Source organism: Trichechus manatus, unplaced genomic scaffold, assembly GCF_000243295.1.
Source record: "Trichechus manatus latirostris isolate Lorelei unplaced genomic scaffold, TriManLat1.0 scaffold00134, whole genome shotgun sequence".
Lineage (NCBI taxonomy): Eukaryota > Metazoa > Chordata > Mammalia > Sirenia > Trichechidae > Trichechus > Trichechus manatus.
The window spans coordinates 4,898,718-4,921,164 of record NW_004444070.1 but is presented as its reverse complement, the minus strand read 5'-3'; the positions used below and the strand labels follow the sequence as shown (position 1 = coordinate 4,921,164).

Sequence of the window (22,447 nt, the reverse complement as noted above, 5' to 3'; positions counted from 1 at the left end):
TTGAAGCGGGGACTGCAGGCAGTTTGGGATTCATGTACCTTCCACAACCTACTCGCTATTTTGAGATGACCACAAGCAGCCCCAACTTTATTCATAATTACCAAAAAGCCCAGGATGGGAGCAAAACAGAGGACTCAGATTAAGACAGGTCTAGAGGGAGTGACAAGCTGGGAAAAACGTTTACTGGGACTAGGCAGACCTGAGAGAGTAGAGTGCAGAGGCACAGCACAGATTTGAGTCTCAGGAATCCCAGAGAAATACAGCCAGAGTCAAGTGCACAGCAGCCTTGGGGACCTCATGGGCAGAGGGCAGGAAGGATGGGAGTGTATCCCTGGGGAGGCACACAGGGTAGGTGTGATAGTGCAGATGTGGACAGTGGCAGAAGAGCACCAGAAATTAATGTTATTGTTGGGTCATAATGACCCCATGTACAACAGAATGAAACACTGCCAAGTCCAGCACCATCCTCACAATTATTGCTATGTTAGAGACCATTATTGTAGCCAGTGTGTGAAACCATCTTCTTGAGGGTCTTCCTCTCTTTCACCCTCTACTTTCCCAAGCATGAAGTCCTTCTCCAGGGTCTGCTCTCCTGATAACTTGTGCAAAGTATGTGAGACAAATCTCAACATCTTCGCTTCCAAGGAACACTTTGGCTGTACTTCTTCCAAGACAGACCTTTGTTCTGGCAGACTATGGTATATTCAATATTCTTCATCAACACCACAATTCAAATGCATTGTTCTTCGGTCTTCCTTTATCATTGTCCAGGTTTGCACGCAAGGCAAATGAAAATGTATGGCTTGAGTCATTCACATCTTAGTCCTCAAAGTGACATCTTTGTTTTTTAACACTTTAAAGAGGTCTTCTGCTGCAGACCTGAGCAATGTAATGTCATTTGATTTCTTTGCTGTTTCCATGGGCACTGATTGTGCATCCAAGTAAAATGAAATGCTCAGGGGTTCACCCCAAGAGACACAGTGACACTGCCATAGATTTTTATTGGATATCCCCTTTATTTTTTATCGAGTCTTATCTACTTTTCCTTGAGTTAATCTCCAGGTAAATCTTAGAAATAAAGTGCCATCAATGTTTTAAAAAGATAAAGCACTGTTTTAAAGATGAGATTTCATTTCCTTCAGTTTTGACTCTTCCCTCTGAAATGTTTCTCTCCTCAATTATATAAAGTTTGATAGATTTCTTTACTTCTTATGAGTTTATATATGTAGATACAGATATAAACATATATGTATACTTATCTATTTTAAGGAGCCCTGGTAGCCAAGTGGTAAAGAAATCTGCTGCTAAGCAAAGGTCTGCATTTCAAACCTACAAGCTGCTCCTTGGGAGAAAACTGTGGCAATCTTGCTTCTGTAAATGTTACAGCATTGTATACTTCCTATGGGGCAGTTCTACTCTGTCCTATAGGGCCACTATGGGTTGGAATCAATAAGAAGGCACACAACAACATACATCTATCTGTAGAGAGAGCAATAATGATATAACTATAGATACATATGCTATATTTTAGTAAATGTTCAAAGGGCAAATGAGACTTCCTCTTTAAGTAGTTTTGACCTAGTGTTCCACTGGGCACCTAAAAAGTTGGATGAAATAAGATACATCATCCTAAATGTATTAAAGAAATAAAATATTCAGCAATCGCTGGACACAATTAAGAAGAAAGTGGAATTAGAGAAGAGTCAAGTATTTCAGATGAGCATTAACAACAGGAGGCTGATTCAGGTACAAACATACGTAAGCAACGTTCAGATGAAGGGGCAGAAGTTGGAGCTCAGGCTTCCAAAGAGTGTGAGCATATCAATGTAACACAAGGAATTTGCAGCCTGGTTATGAGTCATCCAAGGAGGGATCTCAAACTCTGAGATTGGTAGCAACTTTAGATACCTGGCAAAGCAAAACAAACAACCCCCTTGGAAGAAGAAAAATTATATTTTTAATAACGTCTTTAACTAAAACACATAACCTGTTGAGAGTTGATGATCCTTGACAATGAATATGATTATTATGTTTAGTACATGTTAAAAACTTTTTAAAAAAGAAAACATAATGAATATAATGTGTATCACAGAATTATCTCAGGCACACGGAACAAGACAACAGACACACACGAATATAAAACATCAATGCTTTCTACGGTCATGAGAATAAAAAGCAGAAATTGGAAACAATAATGAATGACATCGTAGATTTGAAAAGACCAGTCAGAAGTCCTGTACTGAAATGTATAAAAAAATTACGCAGTGTAGATGCATTTAATATCACCGTATACACAGCGGAGGATAGATATCACGAGCTTTAAAAATAGGTGCAAATCAGGGCCAAATAAAGCAGAGCTACAGAAGTTGGAAAATACTGAACTAATGGTATGCCAAAGGTGATAAATCTTGGTAAGGGAAACAGCTAGGTCGAAGTAGGCAAACCCTTCTTCTAGTAATTCCCAGTTCTCTTTTTGGTGGACAATTTATTTTGTGTGCAAGTCTTTCTCCTGGTCGTTTCTGGACTTTTAAAAATCTATTCAACACTTTGAATTTTATCTCACATCCTTTGTACCTCTGATTCCAGGAGTAAGATCAGAACTGCTCTCAATCCCTAGTACCATTTGGGGGCTGACCTTCCTGTACCTCGTGTAAAATTCCTCGGTCTTTTTACAGCCTTTTGACTATACCAGCTTCTCTTCATTTTCACTACTGTTGTCTGCCCATCTCCTACATATTTGACTGATTCATGACTTCAGAAGCTGGTTCTTCTTTACCATCTCTCCTGAAATATGTATATTCTCAGATTCAGCAATTAATGCATTGTGGAAAACGGGAGCCAGCAGTACTACTACTAAAGGAGTCATGTATAAAGTAAGGGAAAAGGCTAAAATGAATCCTGCAGTATTGGACTGGAATCAGAGATAAGGGTATGATCTTGTGGTTTTCAAAACATACACAGATACTTATAGAAATAAGTATAAATATGTGTCTTTGTAAATATATACACACACATATATATTTCCTAGCTCCTTCCACTTTGAGAGCCCAGTAGCAATAAGCATACCTAATGCCCAGATCTTTGTTTCTAAATATCATTCTCTAATAAAAGGAACCAGGGTTTCTTGGAGAAAAGCCTCATTCCAGGGCTTAGGCAGGAAAAGGATTAGATGAGCCTTGAACACTGGCAGGAAACAAATTTTAAATTATAATGGAAGCATGGTAAATAAATACAGGAACCTAAGTAAGAAAGTTCCTAATAACCAAATCTGGGACAATTTGAGCAAGAAAAAAACAGGTAATATGGGTTACCTGATACACTTGAGCCCATGTGTTATGATCCTCCATCTTATGTAAAACAAATAGTTACGAAACAACCCCCGAAAACTCTTGTTAAAAATTAACACCTGCTCTGACAGGAACTCAAGTGTCCACTGCATGCTGGCAGTACTTTATTCTCGCTAGTCCCTCTGACTGCTCGGAGCTCGGCAGATGATGTTGCCCACCATAATGTCACGTTTGGAGTGGCGCAGATTTAGGGTCATTCTCACCCCCACCCATCAAACCCTATGGTGGGGTTTGCATGTACATTGCCCATGCTGGCAGCCTCATAACCAACCCAAGTCAGGGATGGAGGCTACACCAAGAGGGAATCCAGTTGGGCATCAAAGATTCACAGTAACATTTGTGTGCTATGGTACGTCGTGCATCAAAACATCACTATATTATTGTGTTAAAAATATTTTAGTGTATTTACATCCTTTAATGTTTCCTGTGCATACAAAAGTACAGTGTATACTATATACTGAGACAAATACTTGATCATCTGACATTAGAAGTTAATCTTGCGTAAGTGTTCCGACTTGCATACAAATTCAAATTAAAGACAGACTTCAGAAGGGAACATGTTCATTATTCAAGGACTGCTTTTACTGCTATAAACAATTTCATAAACGCATAAAAGGGAGAGAAGGGAAAACTACTTCTTGCAGAATTCCAATTAATAAACATAGAAGAAATGAATGGAAGAGAAAGTAACTTCAGTAAACACCACAGTGATAAAATTATAAGTAGTAATTATCAGTGCACAATAAATTAGTAGGCTAAAGCACCATGAAAAACAGAATATTTGTACTGTCTCAAAATATGGCCCTACGAGAAATTTACTAATTATAAAGGGTAAAATAGTTAACTTTACAATAGAAAGAGTGGAAGAAAACGCATTAAACATGAATACAAAAAACAAAGGAAAAAACCTCTTAACCCAAATACAAGAGTGCATTTAACTGAATGGAAAATAACATCAATAAAAACATTAACAAATACAAAACCACATTTGCTCATGGCTATTCCTTGGAGCCTTATTTATCATAGTGAAGGACTTTCAAAAAGTAAAATTTAGCTTGGACTGAGAAAGTAGTAAACACTGATGAGGACAAACCCATAGTGAAAATGAAACTTTTATTTATGTCAAAGGCACAAAGGAGCTCTAATGACCCCTTCTTTGAAGTAATTAGTGCTTCATTAGTCACTGATAAAACTTTTATCTTTAATCACAGACTTTCAGAAATTTCCCGTTTGAAATTATAGTATTAAGGATGAAACATCCCACTTTTGACACAGTAATTTTTCCACTGTGAGATCTTATATGTGAAGTGAGGTGTGATGAGCAAATGGCTTTCTCACGTTCCTTACATTCGTAAGTCCTCCAATGTGAGTTTTTGTATGTCTTCTGAGGGTTGAGGAATCACGAAAGGCTTTCCCACATTCTTTACATTGAAAAGGCCTCTCTCCACTATGAATTCTTCCATGTATCATGAGGCCTGAGGCCTGCCTAAAGGCTTTCCCACATTGCTTACATTCGTAAGGCCTCTCTCCACTGTGAATTCTTATATGATTAGTTAAGACTGAGCAACAACTGAAAGCTTTCCCACATTCCTTACATTCATAAGGCCTCAGTCCACTGTGAATTCTTATATGTGAAGTGAGGTATGAGTAACACCTAAAGGCTTTCCCACATTCCTTACATATGTAAGGCCTCACACCAGCATGAGTTCTTATATGTTTAGTCAGGGATGAAGCCTGACTAAAGGATTTCCCACATTCCTTACATTTGTAAGGCCTCTCTCCATTGTGAGTTCTAATATGTGTAGTGAGGGATGAGGCCTGACTAAAGGCTTTCCCACATTCTGTACATTCATAAGGCTTATCTCCACTGTGAGTTCTCATATGATTAGTGAGGTGCGAGGAACAATTAAAGGCTTTCCCACATTCCTTACACTCGTAAGGCCTCTCTCCACTGTGAATCCTTCTATGTGTAATGAGGTTTGAGGCCTGCCTAAAGACTTTCCCGCATTGTTTGCATTCATAAGGCCTCTCTCCACTGTGAGTTCTTATATGTGAAGTGAAATTAGAAGAATACCTAAAGGCTTTCCCACATTCCTTACATTCATAAGGCCTCACACCACTGTGAGTTCTCATATGTGAAGACATGGCTGAAGAATCACTAAAGGCTTTCCCACATTCCTTACATTCATAAGGCTTCTTTCTACTATGAGTTGCTATATGAGAACTGAGAGTTGAAGCCTGACTAAAGGCTTTTCCACATTCCTTACACTCATAAGGCCTGTGCCCATTGTGAGTTCTTACATGGTTAGTGAGGTGTGACGACTGACTAAAGCCTTTCCCACATTCCTTACATTCATAAGGCCTCTCTCCACTGTGAGTTCGCATATGTGTAGTGAGCCGTGATGGCCAACTGAAGGCTTTCCCACATTCCTTACATTCATAAGGCTTCTCTCCACTGTGTGTGCGCATATGTGTAGTGAGGCATGAGGGCCAACTAAAGGCTTTCCCACATTCCTTACATTCATAAGGCCTCTCTCCACTATGAGTTCGCACATGTTCAGTGAGGTCTGATGACTGACTAAAGGCTTTCCGACATTCCTTACATTCATAAGGCTTCTCTCTACTGTGAGTGCTTACATGTGCAGTGAGGGCTGAGGGTCTACTGAAAGCTTTCCCACATTCTTTACATTCGTAATGTTTCTCTCCACTGTGTGTTCCCATATGTGTAGTGAGGTGTGAGGGCCAACTAAAGGTTTTTTCACATTCCCTACATTCATAAGGCTTACCTCTGTTATGTAAAATAAGGGATAAAGAATGACTACAGGTTTTACAACATTCTTTACGTTCACCCTTATGACCGCTCACACGTGTGCAAAAGGATGAGAAAATACAGAAATCTTTCCCATATTCGTTACAATTATAGTGTTTCTCACTAGTGAGTGTTGTCACAGAATTCTTAAGGGTTGAGATACAAATGAAGTCTTTCCCTTTCCCACATACCTCACATTTATGGGATTTCTTTCCATTAAGAGTTCTCATAGGAGTGTTACAACTGCAGGTTTCTCCACATGCAATAAACTGACAGGTATTGCATCCAGTGTGACATCTGGTACGATGGTTATGTGATGAAGGATCCATGAAGGCTTTTTCACACACAGAACATCCAAAAGGATTCACTTCTGTAGGATTTCTTTTTACCACAGTCAGATTTGGAATCCGGCTGAAGGTTTTCCCACACTGATTGCCTTCATTATCTTCAAAGAGGTTTTCAACTGTATGACTTCTGTTAAAAATAGGCAACATGTTGCTGGAAATAAATTCTTTCCTCTTCACCACTACCAAACACAGTGAAGACGCATAGTTTTTGCTGACTGTTCTTGTAATTCATAGGTTAAATCATCCCGCAGAAATACTACCATAACTGTCATTGTTTTTCTAAAATATGAGGCTTTCTGATCATTGTGTCTAAGTGAAATACGTTTCAATGTCTGACGCACATTTATAAAAAGTTGTATTTCAAAAAGTCTCTGAACACATAAGTTTACAGCTAGGTTTATATATATGAATAAGAATTTATACACACATATACCTATTATACGTATAGGCACATATCAGGGATTCGAAATGGTCCATAATGGATCGACAATTACGAACATAACTGAGGGCAGCGTTGGCATTACATATCTGTTGCCCATTGGATTCTGACCCGTGTTGAAAACTAATAGCAGGGCCCTGCTCAAAGATGGCAGCCAATTGCACAGCTTTCAATGCATGTTGCTCCTCACATTCCTGTCAATAATCCTATCTCCTGCATTGATTCTAAAAGTTTCAGGAACCTGTTACGGGAATATTAGATTACTGGCAGGACTGTGAAGAGCGTCAGACACTCGAAACAGTGGAGTGGGCCATCTTTATGCGGAGGACCACTGTTTCCTGTTTGTGTCAAAATCCAACGAGCAACAGATCTTCTGTCTATGCAATGTTTACGGTGTCCTTTATGTTTGTAATTACTGAACTGTTATGAACGAGTGTGAAGCCTTGGTATATATAAACACATTAACATATATTCTAATGTCATGACACCTTAGGATTTTCTCCTGAAGCACTGTTTTTTCTTGTTTGAATGACACTCACCTCAAACATCCCTCCGGGAATTTATGATGATCTTTACTGCCATACAATTCAGAGAGTTCTCCTAACATGGAGAACAAGGTGTTACTGTTCATGTATCTCACCATTATATGTTTGCTGCATAACTTATCTCCATCCTTAAGGTTTTGAGAGACTGACCCAATAATTCAAGTTGAAGTTCACAATATGAAACAAAAAGGAAAGGAATTATCAGGGGAAAAAAGATCACTGTTAATAAAGAAAGACTTAGGCACATTTTGCTGCTTTAGCACTTCAGCAATGGTTAAAAAGCAATTTAGTAGGAAATATTTCCATGAGCCCTGAGTGATGGTGACATAAATGGGTGTAACTAGGAGAGCTAAATAGAAAAATATCAGACACAATACACATAACATTAACAGAGACAAACCATCTCCATGACCGCAGGTGTGAGAAGATTGCTAAATTTAGAAAAGGAAGCTCAGGTATCTGTGAAGTTGTGTCTCTGGGAAAATAAATGTGTATAGCTGACATGGTGCTCATGGAGAAATGCACATCATGAGGGAGGACAGTGAACTGCAATGAGTATATCCTTGACACTAAGCCAATACTTTGCTCTTCAGGATCTCTGAAAATGGACAGGTGTGACTTTATTTTCAGCTAGATAATCATAGGACACTTGTAATCAACACAGTAATATTGTCTACAAGGTAGCAAAATATAATACTCTCAGTGTCCTAAAGTGACTCCTAAAGCCAATGCTTACATTTACAACACTTAAAAAGCCACAGGTCTTTTAATCACAAGAGAAATGAAAGCTAAGTGTAATATATAGAGCTTTGTGTTTGTGGACAAGCCAGGATATATGAGCTCAATACACCAAAGGACCATGCCTGGTTTGATGATTTATTCCTATTTCTCAGTACAAATATGGGAGTAAAGTCAATGAGTAAAATATTTTGTTCACTAAAGGAATTAAAAAAAAAAGAATAGGATGCCATTCTTACCTACTGACACCAGGTTTCTGAAGGTTTCTATCATCACTTCTCTGTAGAGTTTCCGCTGAGTAAGATTCAGCAAAGCCCACTCCTCCTTGCTAAAGACCACAGCCACATCCTCAGCGACCACTGAGTCCTAAAATATCCCATACATTCTGGATCAGCAAGATACTATGTACTCCAATGTGTTTAAGAATGAAGAGTGAGGCTGACAGTCTTGGGGAACTGAGAATTCTTAGGGATTTGACATAAGGTTTTGTGCTCTACCAAGTTATAGAGTGTAGCCATTAGCCTCATACCTTCACTAACTACATTCACTTCCTCACTGATTGCATCCTGTCTCACAGTCTTCCAACACACTGAAATAATCTTTCTATAGTTTGACTCTGACCAACTGCACTCATATTCTTCTCTGTCTTTATGGTCTAGAACGCTTAGAAAACAGAAATTAGAGAAATGCTCTCATGCAGACCTTCATTTCCTTGTGAACAATTACACCTCCTTCCATTAGATCTACCAGAACACTCAACAAAATATAAAGCATAAGGTGAAGACAGGATGAGGTATAGTAACTGGTAAACACTGCAGAATGGCAATTTTACTTTTGCTCCTCAGAAGCACAGTAGGACCAGGGGCCAGTATAAACAAACTGGCAACTGAAAGCACTGAGCTGGTCATATTTTGTTGAGCTCTAGGAGTTAACAATGTGACAGGTCCACAAACACAGTCTAACATGATAAGATGACAAAGAGCACAATCTCTGCAGAAACAGGAACACCATGCCCTTGTGTTTGCTCAGTGAGAAGAGGTTACAATTCTCATTTTGCAATGACTGCAAAACATGATAAACGTAAGCAATGTCACCAGATTATACATGTAAACACTGTTGAATTGGCACATATTTTCCAATGCATGATTTTCACCACAAACAAATTCATTTTGTAAGTAAGTTGAAGTGCAGACGGTTTACTTGTAAAATTGCTCGTGAAGCCAAGGAAATAGAGACTTACACTCCAGCCCTCTAGATGTTCCACTCCAGAATTCTCTCACGTTAGCAGCCCCTGGAAAGCACCCAACCATAACTACCTGAACCCTGGCCACTGGAATGCCCTGGTCTGTAAGACTGATCTCTGTGACATAGCACCAATCCATTGGTTTCCTCGTGTCATGAGAGAAAAGGCTGCTAAAAGACAACTTCAGCACTAATACAGAATAGCTTTAGAGTAAGAAGACTCTTCTTGTCAGGGAATGATGAAGTGAGTAGTCTATGTCATCTTTAATCAGTCCTGATATGATGGGGTAACTACAAACTTTGAACCAGAGCCAAAATTCAAGTCTCCTCCACTGCAGTGGGCCAGGTTACACATTTTAAAGTCATCAAAAACCCTAATGTTTGTTATACAATACTGATAAAATGTTTCACATATTGAGCAACTGTGATTCTTATCTCATGATTCTACTAAGCAAGCATTATTTCAAACTGGTCATAGCTGAGTAAAGTTAAAGACACTTATTTAATCACGTGCTCCATGTTTCCCACATGGAATATTTCTGAGCCAGAATCACAATGCAGGCCAGCTTGTCTTTGAAGTCTAAATTCCTGACAACTACATTTCTGTTCATATACATCAGTCTTGTTATCAGTCTTTTGCTTTTATTCTCCAATAACACCATAGATAATCCAGAGCACTGCTGGATACTAGGAAGAGGAGACAAAGGAGACAGTTCAATTCATACAACTAGGATCTACTTCTAGCAAAGCCCTGTGTCTCAGACAAGACTTCTTCACCTCAGATACATAATTCTGGCTACCTTCATTTATCAAAATTGATTCAGGCCATACTGACACAGAGCCTACTGCGTGTTGGCAAAGCAGACACAGCAGTGTACAAAACAAATATCCAGATGAACATGGATTGTACATTCGTTGAGTGAGGGCAGAAAATTTAAATAAACATATATATATAAACTATCACTTGGTGATGTTATATAAAAAAATTCATGTCTCTGACTAAATCTGTTCTAGGAGGAAACAGCCAGAGCACAGGTCAGAAGGTGGGAAGGTACCTTGTAGGTTTTAGGAAGAGCCAAATGCCAGCAGAACAGAATGCGATACAGATGAGACATACTGTAGGAATCTGGAGAGGCGACTGGGGACAATGGCCATGTCATTTTCTAGGGAATTTGTTGGCAACTGAAAAGAATCTGGCTATTAATCTCAGTGAAATGCTGAGATATTTTACACTTCAGAACAATGATGAAACTGATATGATACCTCTTAATCTTTTTAAGACCCAAAATGCTCCAGTGCCTGGGGTGAGTCAAGAACATTGTTCAGAGACACAGGACAAGGAAGGCTCTGAAGGGCCAGGGCTCAGCCTCCACAGCCAGAGCTGCTCCGTGTTCAGATTCTGGTCAGGAGACTTTGCCATTCAACAGAGAGCACCAAGGCAAAGAGTGGGGATGTTAACACCTCATGATGCTACCACTGAGAGTCACATGAGGGTGACACCAGGTATCCAAATCTTGAAAAGCCATGTATGTACAGAGGAAGGGCCCAGAGACAGTGGAGCAAGACCTTAGGGTGCCACCTAGGGCTCAGCCCCATGGCCTCCTCTGCCACCTTTTTCTTCACTGGAACCCCAGTCCCGCAGCACACAGCTGCACCCCCAACAATTCATATCCAGCCTCACCCACTTACGGTAAGGATAACCCAGTTCTCCGTACAACTCACCATTTGCTTCTCCAGCTTCTGAAAGTCTAAGGGAATGTTGCCTCTGAGCCCAAAGAGCCACTTCTGGAACAAGGACGGGAGCAAAAGCAGAGCAGTGGGAAGTTTGGAAGCAGATGGATAATGTCTGGTCCACACACCAGTCTGAGCAGCTGAAATTCTTCCTTATGATATATAGATGTGCAAGATGGTCGTTCTAGGCCCCCAGCTGCCTGGACTGGCCTAGTTCTCTCTGCGCCACACTCCAGACCTGAAATAGAAGAAGGATGGGGAGAAAACAGTGTTGAGGAAGCAGGGAATGACAGTTCTTTAGCTTCCTTGCAGGCTCAGGGCAATGCTCCACCCTGAGGGCATTTGCACTGAAGGCAGAACAGGCTTCAGTCTCCAGAGCATACACCAGCATTATTCATGCATCTCCATGGGGCTCTTTTTTCCGCCACAAGATCACAGATGGAGGAATTTACTTGTTCCAGAGCATTGAGGCAAACAGGTCTGGCCAGGCCACAGAATTTAAATCTGATTTCCTCCAGGAAGTCAGGGGTCCAATGTTGAAGTTGTGGGTTCACCTATGTAACTTTGTCCATGATATCAAATATCACTGTTCTCTGACATTAACATAGATGAATTTTTAAGAAAGAACATATTTTTCAAGTATTTACAATGAACTCATCAGGATTGATTTATTTTTTAACTATGTGCTGTAGAAAAAACTTCTATTGTCCTTTTAAAAACATTTTCATTTCACTTATAGCACTGCGATATTTGATCGGTATTTTTTTTCTTTTCTTTTTGCAATTAATTAACATTTCTCTCTGCCTCTTGAGTTTTCTGGGGTTTTTTTCCTCTTCATTTTAAAAACCATGAGAACACCACTCACTAAGCTTTTGAGAAATCTGGGAGGATCCCTGAACACTTTGTTTTTCAACCTTATATTAAATTGATCAATAAATCAGAAAATCTTTACAGTATCGCTAAGGAGCCATCTCCTGCCTCTCTTCCTATTTCTTTTCACCCTGCTCCCCCTCCAAGTTGACTCCTACTCTTTCATTTCTTGGTCTCAGCGTCAATGTTCTCTCTCTCACATGATGTTTACACCAGTGTCTCCCCGCTAAGCATTATTCTTCTTATTATTTCTTCTAATAGAACTAATTTTAATTCACATCATTATTTCTAGACTATTACTTCTAGCATAAACTAGGAGCTTGATTAGTATACAGAATCTCAAGTCCCACCCCAGAACTGCTGAATCAAAATCCGCATTTCAACAAGATCCCAAGGTTGACATTCACATTGACATTCAACTGGGAGAAGCATCCACTGATCTATAGCCTGTAACCCAAGGAATAAGAATTCTATCAAGGGATACCCTTTCGTACATCCACATCTACATTATATCACTATGCTATCTTCATGATCCACAATGTCCATGTCCTGGTCTCCTCACAGTCTTCTCTATCTTGTTTATAACAAGCTCCTACCTGACGTCATTCAAACATGGTTGTCACTTCCAAAATCTATCTCCAGCACAGGAAATGCTTAATGCCCGTCTATGGCTGTCCAGTGGCCTTCCAAAAGCCCCGAGTAGTCAGCATGGTTCTAAATGACCTGCTCGAATCTGGCTCACACAAACCCTACCACCCACATGTTGTTTTCTACGCTTCAATCATCTCTGACTTCCATCAATGAATGGACAATACTGGGTTCTCTGCTGCCTCAGAGATTTACACATTTATTTTTCCCAAATGAAATACTCTTTCCATATCTACTCATACAACATAGTATCAGCCCTACACTACCATGTATGTTGCTAAAAATAACCCAATTTTGTAAATCTTCACTTAAGTAATTTTACTTGTCAAGCAATCTAACCTCACTCTCGGGTTAGGTCTTTTTAATATAGGCATCACATATCCTTAGTTTTTCATTATTTATTTAAAACTCTCTCCCATGCTAGACAATAAATCTATGGGCAGACTATAAAACCTATATCTTGTTTTCTTGTTTCTTCTGGCCTGTGACACTGATCATTAAGGACACACCCAGATTATCACCTATTGTATACACTCTTCAGCAGCACCATCCAAAAGAACTTTCTGTGACAATAGCCCTGTTCTGTTTCTGTACAGTCCAATATGGTAGCCTCTATCTCCATGTGACTATTTACCACAGAATATACGGCTAGTACAAGTAACTGTATTTTTTCTTTTAGTTTCAACAAACTTTAACTGATTTAGCAACATCTGGCTAGGGGACATCACAGCTCTAGGGGACTCACCACAAGGTTAAGTAATCAACACAGCAGAGAGGGTCTGAAAGCTGCCATCAGCACAACACAGGGCTTCACAGTTTTTTGTTTTCTAAAACTCTGTCACACAGGGAAACAACTGCTAAAAGCAAACGTAAAATTTAATTAAAAATGCTTGTATTTACATGCTGAAGGTTACTGTCACCCTAAATTGGATTTACCACATTCCGAAAACTGCAATATTTAAAGACAGAAATGAGTGGGAGTAACTGAGGGGACAGGAAGGGCACTGAGGAGGTAACATTTGAAGTGAGACCCACATTGTAAGAATTATTGAATTCCTATGGTTTAAAAGTTTTCCTCTAATCAGAAAAAATACCTGGTGCAAAGGCTGAAAGGCGGGGAAAATCTTGACATCACTGAAAAAAATTTTTCTAAAAATATGTCAAGAGCCTATCAAACATGAGGGTGATATAAACTTTAGTCAGAGAGCTATATGTAAGCCTTAATGTGTAGGATCTTGTTGGCCAACATAAAATACGTGGATTTTATTCTATATGTGACTGACAGCTTGCTTGGTTTACACTGTTGAAATATGCCTCTTGCTGCTGGGAGGAGAGTGTACCTTCTTGTGACAAGAGAAAAGCAGACGAAAGTTCAGAGGTTGCTTTCTCAAGGGAGCTCTCCTCTCAGGGTAGCTTGGACTATTTCCCCTAAATCTAGTGAATGGAGGCTGATGCCGCTCACTGGTTGGGAAAGCCAGGTGAGAAGCAGATTTGTTCAGGTGAAATTTTAAAAGTTTTGTCTTGGACATGTTAGGTTTCAGAGCGTCACAGTCCTTAGTGTCCCAGGTGGCCTATGGGAAGAGCTTGGTGTCTTGAGTCCATTGTTACCCAAGAGCCCATATCTCAACCTGTAGGCTCTCTCCTGCTGGCCATGAAGACTCAAACTGTGACCTCTGAAACAGGCTGCATTCCCACTTCTGAAGCTTCAGGCTAAAGGAAAAGAAGAGCACAGTGCTGGCATGGACTAAACTTTTAGGAAATAATTAACAGTTCATAGCATAGGCTCTAACATCTGATAGTAGATATCTGGTTACTCTACTAATGGATTGGGCGATCTTGATGTAGACCAGATGCTGATAATTACAGTGAAATTCTGGATGAAAGGTTTTTTTCTGTTTGACTTTCAAGACTCTGTTAAGACTCTTCTGTGTGGAGGTGTCCCTTATTTTAACTGTGCCACTGCTGTTTATACACTTGCACACATTATTTGCTTACAACTTTGTAACCGCACAGGTGTTATTTGGTTGAAGCATCTGAAATTGCATTTTTGGTAGTTCAGAATAAGTCCAATACGGAATTTCATGTTGCTAAGCCTGTTTTGTTGAATAAGAAACTAAATGACTATCGAGTGTGTGTCTGTGAGAAACAGAATCAAAATAAAACTTTGGAAAGCTTTCTTCACAAAAAAAGTTGACATTGTGGTCGCATCTGAAGAGCAAGTCTGAGATTCTGAACTAGGAAAATTCAGTAGCTTTGAATGAAGGCTTGAATTTGACATGAAGTGACTACACCAACAGTCATGTCTCTAAGTAAAACTCCTGCCCAAAATGGGAGTACTTCTAGAACATCTACCTCTAGAGAAGGAAAAGAAAAAATACAAGGCACGACATTTTTCTACCTACGCTGAGATTACAAATGGTGTTCAATGACCAGTTCTACTGTTTGTATTTCTGAAAGTTTTGACTCATGCAATATTTTTACTATTTTAAAAAAGCATCACATTTATTTTCTGTACACACTAGTTTTCAACAATGGATTCTTAGCTATGATATCAAAAAGCTCAAGCAATAAAAGACAAAACAGATAAATTAAAAGTCTTCTGCATCAAAGGACTCTGTCAACAAAGGGAAGAGACAACATACAAAATGGGAGAAAATACAATGAAACTTGTAACAGCTGGAATTCAACGGAACTGCCTTGTTTTTCTGGGTCTTGCAATTTTTCTGCCTTTGGCGCAGTGCAGCCTTACCACTTTTTGGTCACTTGTTTACTGGAAAATATTTGAGTTCTCCTACCCTGATAGTTTTCTGCCTTAAGTGCCAACTTTCGCAGGTTTCACTGCATTTAGGAATCATATGTGTCATAAAATTTTAGTATCCAAGATATAAAAAGAACTTCTATCTCTCAGCAACATATAGACAAACCATTTTAAAAATGGGCAAAAAACTTAAACAGACATTTCACGAAAGATAAGAAAATGGTCAATAAACACATGAAAAGATGCTCCATGCCCTTGTTGTTAGGGAAATGCAAATCAAAACCACATGACATACCACCTCATCCCTACTAGAATGACTACCATAAGAAAACAAGAAGAGTTGGGGAGAATGTGAGGAAATTGCTGGTAGGTTGTAAAATGGTTCAGCCTCTGTGGAAAAGTATGGCTGTTCTTGAAAATGTTAAACATACGAAAACCCTATGACCCAGAAATTTCCATTTATAGGGGTGCTAGTTGTGTAAATGGTTAAGTGCTCTGTTGCTAACCAAAAGACTGGTGGTTCGATTAACAACAGCAAAAACAGTAGATGCTGAGATTGCTTATGTACAACCAAACACCTCATGGGACTTGAGTCCTTGGTTTGGAGGTTCAGGGTTATGCTTTCATGGGACATCCCAGTTAAGTGGCCTAATAACGTGTTTACTGCTGTTCTTCTACTTTCTAGCTAACTGAGTAGTGCCTGGGGTCTTAAAAGCTTGCAAGGTGTCATCCAAGGCACAACTGGTCTCTATTCACCTGGAGGAACAGAGGAAGAAATCCAGTCAGGAATAGCAGGAGGATATGGAATGTGTGGATAATTGCCTCCATGAACAACTGCCTCATTTGCGATGAGAACAGAAGAACTGGATAGTACCTGGCTACCATTAATGAATATTTACATCAAAAATTCCATAGAAGTATCCTGATCCAAAGGGGGAAAATGCAGAACACAATTTCAATTATCATGGACTCCAGGCTTCCTGGAGCCACAAAGGTTGGATGAACCCATGAAGCTACTGCCATGAGATAATCTTTAAACCTTAAACCAGAAGTATCCCTAAAGTCTTCTTAACACCAAACAACAGTTTAGCTTAACTAGCAAAAAATGTCTGCCTTGAGCATTTTGCTCTTTTAAGAACTATGTGGGATCATATTGAAAACAGCAACTCAAAAGATTTGATAGGAACGTTATGGAGCAGCAAATGTATGTTAATGGAGGAGGAACAACTCAGAAAATTTCAGTGAGAATGGTTGCACAATTCGAAGAATGTAATCAATGTCGCTAAACAGTACATATAGAAACTGTTGAATTGGTGTATGTTTTGCTGTGTATATTCTCAACAACAAAAAAATAAAATTATGTAATTAAAAAAAAAAATTGGTAGTTTAAACCCACCTGGTGCTTCTGCAGGGAAGACCCTGTGATCTACTTCTGTTAAAATTACAGCTAAGAAAACCCTATGGCACAGTTCTACTCTGTCACATGGGGTCACTACGAGTCTAAAATCGCCTCAACAATACCTAACAACAACAGGTATATATCCAAAAGGCTTTAAAGCAAGGATGCAAACAGGTATTTTTACAGTAATGTTCAAGCAGCACTATTCATAATAGCAAAAAAGTGTAGAAAAACCGAAGTCCATCAACAGATGCATGGATAAAGAAAATAGAATATCATTCAGTCAAAAAAAGGATTTGAATTCTCATAAATGCTACATGGATGAACCTTGAAAACATTATGCTAAGTTAAATAAGTAAAACATAAAAATACAAATATTATACAATCCTACTTAAATACCTTGAATAGACAAATATATAGATACTGAATTGTTACTAAAGGAAGATGGGAGGGAGGAGGGGAGTTAATGCTTAAGAGACAAGTTTCTGCTAAGGGTGATGGAAATCTTGGAAACTGACAGTGGTGATGGTTGCACAACACGGTGAAAGTAATTAGTGTTGCCGAATTGTGTATGTAAAAATGGTTGAAATAGGAAAACGTTTTGTTATATATTTTAACACACACACACAAAGATGGCATGAAATGACAGTATTAAAAAAACTTAGTTTCTTAGTCTAAGTGTGTAAGTGAAAGGAGGGAAATTTAGATATTATGGGGATACAGAGAGGAAGCGGGTATTTCTCAGATTTAACGGCAAACTTAGGCTGTAGTAACCTAAAGAAAATCACATTTGAGGAACTGCACTGTGTAAGGAATTGGTTTTTTAAGGTAATTAGATCTGGATCACCTTGTTATTCATATGAAAAAAACAACCAAAAAATACAAGACTGCTTCCATAACCTATATACATATAGACATAACAAGAAGTGTAATTAGTAGCAATTTTAAAAAAAAAGAGATTAAGCATTGGCGTTCCCAAAGATTTCTCCAACAGGACACTTAAATGTAGACAGTTTAAATTTGCTTCATAGGGTTTTCAGTGCTGTGACCTTTCAGAAGCAGACCGTTAGGCCTGTCTTCCGAGGCCCATCCGGGTCAGTTCAAACCACCAAACTTTCAGCTAATAATCTGAAAGTTTTCCACAAACCAGGGACTCCCTACTTGACTTTTTCACTTTGTAAAATAATTATTACAAAAGATGAGGTACTTTATGCAACACTGTACTGTTGCTGACCCTCTAAGATCTGCTGAAGTATTCTGAATACTTTCATTACACATGCCTCCCATCTTCCCTTCATTTCTAATATTCTCTGTTCTGACACTGGGAACATGCATGGTTTCTGCTCCAAGAAGCCTTCAGCATTTTAAGAAGTGTGGTTCTTTGGTAGTAAAAATTGTTCAATCCCCAGCATTCAATCCAGCACAGATCACACACACTGGGTGTGTGACCTCTATAAATCCTTCAACGCCTGCATTCAGCTGGGTCAGCGGCATCACATTTTATATCAGACCAATCAGGACTGGCTGTATTGTTTGCCTTAAGCCAAAGAAATTCCTCAAAATGTGCCTCTTATTAAATGTTTTCCTCCAGAAATTGGGATAAACATGGTCCTAAATGTACATACTAGTTCCAACTCATATTTCTTGTTTTTTCATTGGTGTTAAATACATATAACCATTAAAAGAGGGCGATATACTCCTCACCACAAGCTTCATTTCTGCATGACCAGCAACACTCAACAAAAGTCCTGCCTGATGAAGCACAGAAAACAAAGAGGAGCCATTTTAGGCAGGGAGACAGATCAAGATTATGCCCCTGGAAGTAAGATCAGACGTGAATCTGAGTTCAGACACTGCCACTTACTAGATATTTGTCCACCTGTTTTGCAGGGGAAAAACAAAGTTTAGTAAAACAAAAAGAAAGTTTTACTCAGCATATATTCAAAAGGACAAAAGTGGGAAAAGAACAACCATGCTGCTAGAGCCATGTCTGTCCAAGTCCAAGGAAATATCACAGAACAGATAAAAGTGGGAAAACGGACAAGCATGCTGCTAGAGCCATGTCTGCCCGCGTCCAAAGAATATTATACAATAGGTAAGCATGGGAAAACAGACAAGCGTTCTGCCACAGCCAAGGCTGCCAGAGTTCAAAGACCAGTTAGAGAGCCCTCAGTATATATTAACATTACAAATGGGCAAAACCATTGAATCCTTAGCCTTTTCAGATTGGCTAGAAACTGTGATCCTACATTTTGTATTGTCTTTCTTAACAATCATTGGTACAGGTTTCAGTAACAACAGTCGGGGGTCTTTGTTGGTCCAACAAATTTCCATTCACTAAATGGTAACAGAAAAAGGTAACAACAGAAAATCTTTTGTGTTCTGTTTGATTGGCTTTATGTGAAAGTTTCCCTAAAATATATTTTCCAAGATTATCTTAGCTATTGTCTTTATACCTCAGGGCCCACTTGATGTGTCCTTATGAGTCCTTGTGAGCCCAGCTCCAGCTGGGTCACATTCTCTATGCTCAAGGCGAGGGAATAATAACTCCAATATTATTTCCTAAATCACCTGCAAGCTATTCAATTTCTCCAACACTATTACTTCTGTAAAATGCCGCAGATACTCCCTCCTCACTGTGTTGTTTTGTGAGTAAAAGAGATGCAGTATATAAAGTACTTGGGACAGTGCCCAGCCCTTCTGAAATAGTTCAATAAATGATAAATACACACAAAGACCGGGAGTGACGGAAGCCTGATGAGGAGCTAAACGCGACTGCAGTGTGTGTGTGTGTGTGTGTGTGTGTATTAAGGCGCGGTGGAAGATGAGAACAAAGGGGCGCGGGGGCGGCGGGCGGGAGGTGGGGGCAGGGCACTGAGACGCAGGCGAGCGACCCCGGCGCCCGTAAGGCCCGGGACCCTGCATTTCTCACTCGTTCCCTGTGCCGCTGACGCCGCTGCCCCGAGAAGCACGCGTGTGCGCGGCGAGGGTTCCCACGACCTCACCTGTGAACGCACCGAGAGACACAGGTCCCACCTCCGCGGCCTCCAGGAAGCAGCTGCGGCCGCGGGGCCGGGGATGCAGGAAGCGGCCAAGCGGCGGCGGCTCCCCGGCTGCAGGGAGTCCCGAGGCTCTGAGAGACCAGGAGTGCGCGCGGAGCGGGCGCAGCGCCCTCAGACCCGAGACAGGAGCTGCGCGTCACCCGCTAGCGGAGCGGGCCGACCGGCGACAGGGCCACACGGCGCTCACACCGCAGCACCAGAGCCACGACAGCGGCTGCCGACCCAGGAATATCACTTCCGCTTCCGATTTAGAAGACGCTCGGGGAGCAGGGAGGGTTCCGTGCGGTAACCCAAAGCTCTCTAATTCGGGACCGTGGGGTTCAGTGGTTCCCCCTCGTGTTTGGGATCTGTCCCTGGTTGTTCTTATTTCCTGTTTATTGCCCGAAAGGAGCCCTGATTGTCCTTATTTCCTATTTATTGCCCCAAAGGAGCTGTTTTAGACCTTTTTTTTTTTTTTTCCAAATTACCCGTCAAAATTAATACCCCAAACATACCGTGTGTATCGGTTTATGTAATCGTCTTTAGAAGACCACAATTCGTTGTAATATCCAGGAAATTTAAGGCCCCCAAACCCTATTTTTGCTTCCACCTTCCATTGCTTCAGAATAATTGTGGCCTTATTTACTCTGAAGTTAGACCAGTGGTTCCCAAACTTTATTGCACAAACAACTCACATGTGGATCTTGCTAAACTGCAGATTCTGATTCTGTAGGTCTGGATTATGGTCCCCAAACCTGCATTTCTGATAAGCTTCTAACTGGCGCTGATTCTGCTGGACCATGGACCACACTTGAAATCATGAGGCATTAGATGGTGATTAGAATTATTATCACTGAATTATTACTGGAGGAGACATTTTCCTGATGGTACTGGAATACACACGGTGCACACGTCTTCTTGGTGGGTAAACTGATGTCCATCCCTGACGCCACTTGGTAGCCGGCAAGGTGAGCCCCTACACCACCCCATTGTGTCTCACTTGTATGTTGTCAGTGTGAAGATGACGAAGTCAGTGGAGATTGGCCCGCCCTCAAAACACCTGGGATAAATAAACCTCCAGGCATATGTATTTCTCTCTGCCTCCCTCCCCCCCGCACCCCTTACCGGATTAACCTGTTCTCTGTAGCATATTTGTAAGGGTTTTCAGCCTCGGATTAGCAGCAGGCAGGAAGAGCATGGGACAGATTTTTACCTTCCTCTGAGGAAATCGAAAAGTGCTCCTAAGACGGAAGGACATTTGAAACGCAAATAGACAACAGATTTGAGAATTGGAAGAGGGCGTTTGAGGCATTCAGTTCATTGAGGAGAGACGGGAGTCAGTAGAGACTCCAAGTTTATGTTACAAGTAGCTATGTCACTTCCTTTAGTTGGAGATGGGTTTCATGACCCACTAAGTCCTCAATTATACAGAAAAAAACACCTCTAGTTTCTACATCAGGTCCCCTATGACAGGTTTATGATTATTTCCCCTCTTTATATAGCTATTGTGAATAGTGCTGCAATGAACATTGGTGTATAAGTCTTTGCTCGTAAATCTTTTGGGTATATACCTAGGAGTGGAATTGCTGGGTCACGTGGTAGTTCTATTTTAAGTTTTTTGAGAACTGCCACCATACTTTTCCATACCTGTTGTACTATTCTGCATTCCCGCCAGCAATGGGTAAGGGCTCAAATTTCCCCATCCTTGCCAAGATTTGAGTTTTTTTTTTTTTTTTGTTCCTTTTTTTATCTTAGCCATCCTAGTGGGAGTGAAATATTATCTCAATGTGGTTTTGCTTTGCTTCTCTTGTAGCTATGAAGATTTCTTAACATATATGAGCATACTATTCAGTTTCTCAGAACAATTTTCATAGTCTGTTTTGCATTATGCTGATTATATTGTATGCTTTTTTCCTCCTACTCATGTGCTCTACTAGACAAATAAATTGAAAATGTGAACTGCGCAATGCTTTCTTCGGTTGAATGCTACCTGGCCGTGTTAGTTGCTTTGCTTGAGAAACTCACGAATATTTTTTATTGCTATTTTGTTTTAGGTTTCCCATATATGCAAATGAGGCTAATCACTGTTTTTTTATCTTGCTGTTGCACTATTGTCTTTTATAGCTTTTTGATATCATCAAATGCCTTCAGAAAATTCACTGACACACGTTATTTTTGTGTGCCTACAAATCATTTTTTAGTGAAATCAAGTAAATTTTGAGATTATAAAATGACAATTTTGGCAACGCATTCTCTGTGGGATGTAAATTTGGTTGATGGCTAATTTGTTCTATTCACTTTAATCAATCAAGTGTGTGGGAACTGTTTCTGAAATCCTCATAGTTTATCGAAATTATATACAGATACATGCATTTTATTACTATACAGGCATTTAAAAATAATGTAAATATACCTAAGATCAAGATGGCTTGTTGATCAGATGTCAAGGATGTTGAACTGATGATGTCTGCTTTGAGTACAAAATTAGGTTGAGAGTCTATGTATTCCAGCTAGTGGTGGCAGCACAGAAGAT

General features: G+C 40.0%; 1 protein-coding gene across 7 annotated transcripts; it reads right to left on the bottom strand.

Annotated features, from left to right (window-relative positions):
• Window positions 1-758: 758 nt before the first annotated feature.
• LOC101354707 (zinc finger protein 883-like) lies at window positions 759-20,157 on the bottom strand. Of its 7 annotated transcripts, none has more exons than XM_023739435.1 (5): window positions 19,879-20,157; window positions 11,190-11,436; window positions 8,465-10,154; window positions 7,482-7,632; window positions 759-6,630 (listed from the first exon to the last, which is right to left on the bottom strand). In XM_023739435.1, exons 3-5 carry the CDS (start codon window positions 8,496-8,498, stop codon window positions 4,644-4,646), a joined length of 2,172 nt encoding a protein of 723 aa, XP_023595203.1. In that variant the 5' UTR covers window positions 8,499-10,154; window positions 11,190-11,436; window positions 19,879-20,157; the 3' UTR covers window positions 759-4,643. The 7 variants fall into 7 exon arrangements, with proteins under 7 accessions (XP_023595203.1, XP_023595199.1, XP_023595202.1 ...); XM_023739431.1 differs by having other exon boundaries at window positions 8,465-8,591; XM_023739434.1 differs by having other exon boundaries at window positions 7,482-7,542; window positions 8,465-8,591.
• Between the last annotated feature and the right edge of the window lie 2,290 nt (window positions 20,158-22,447).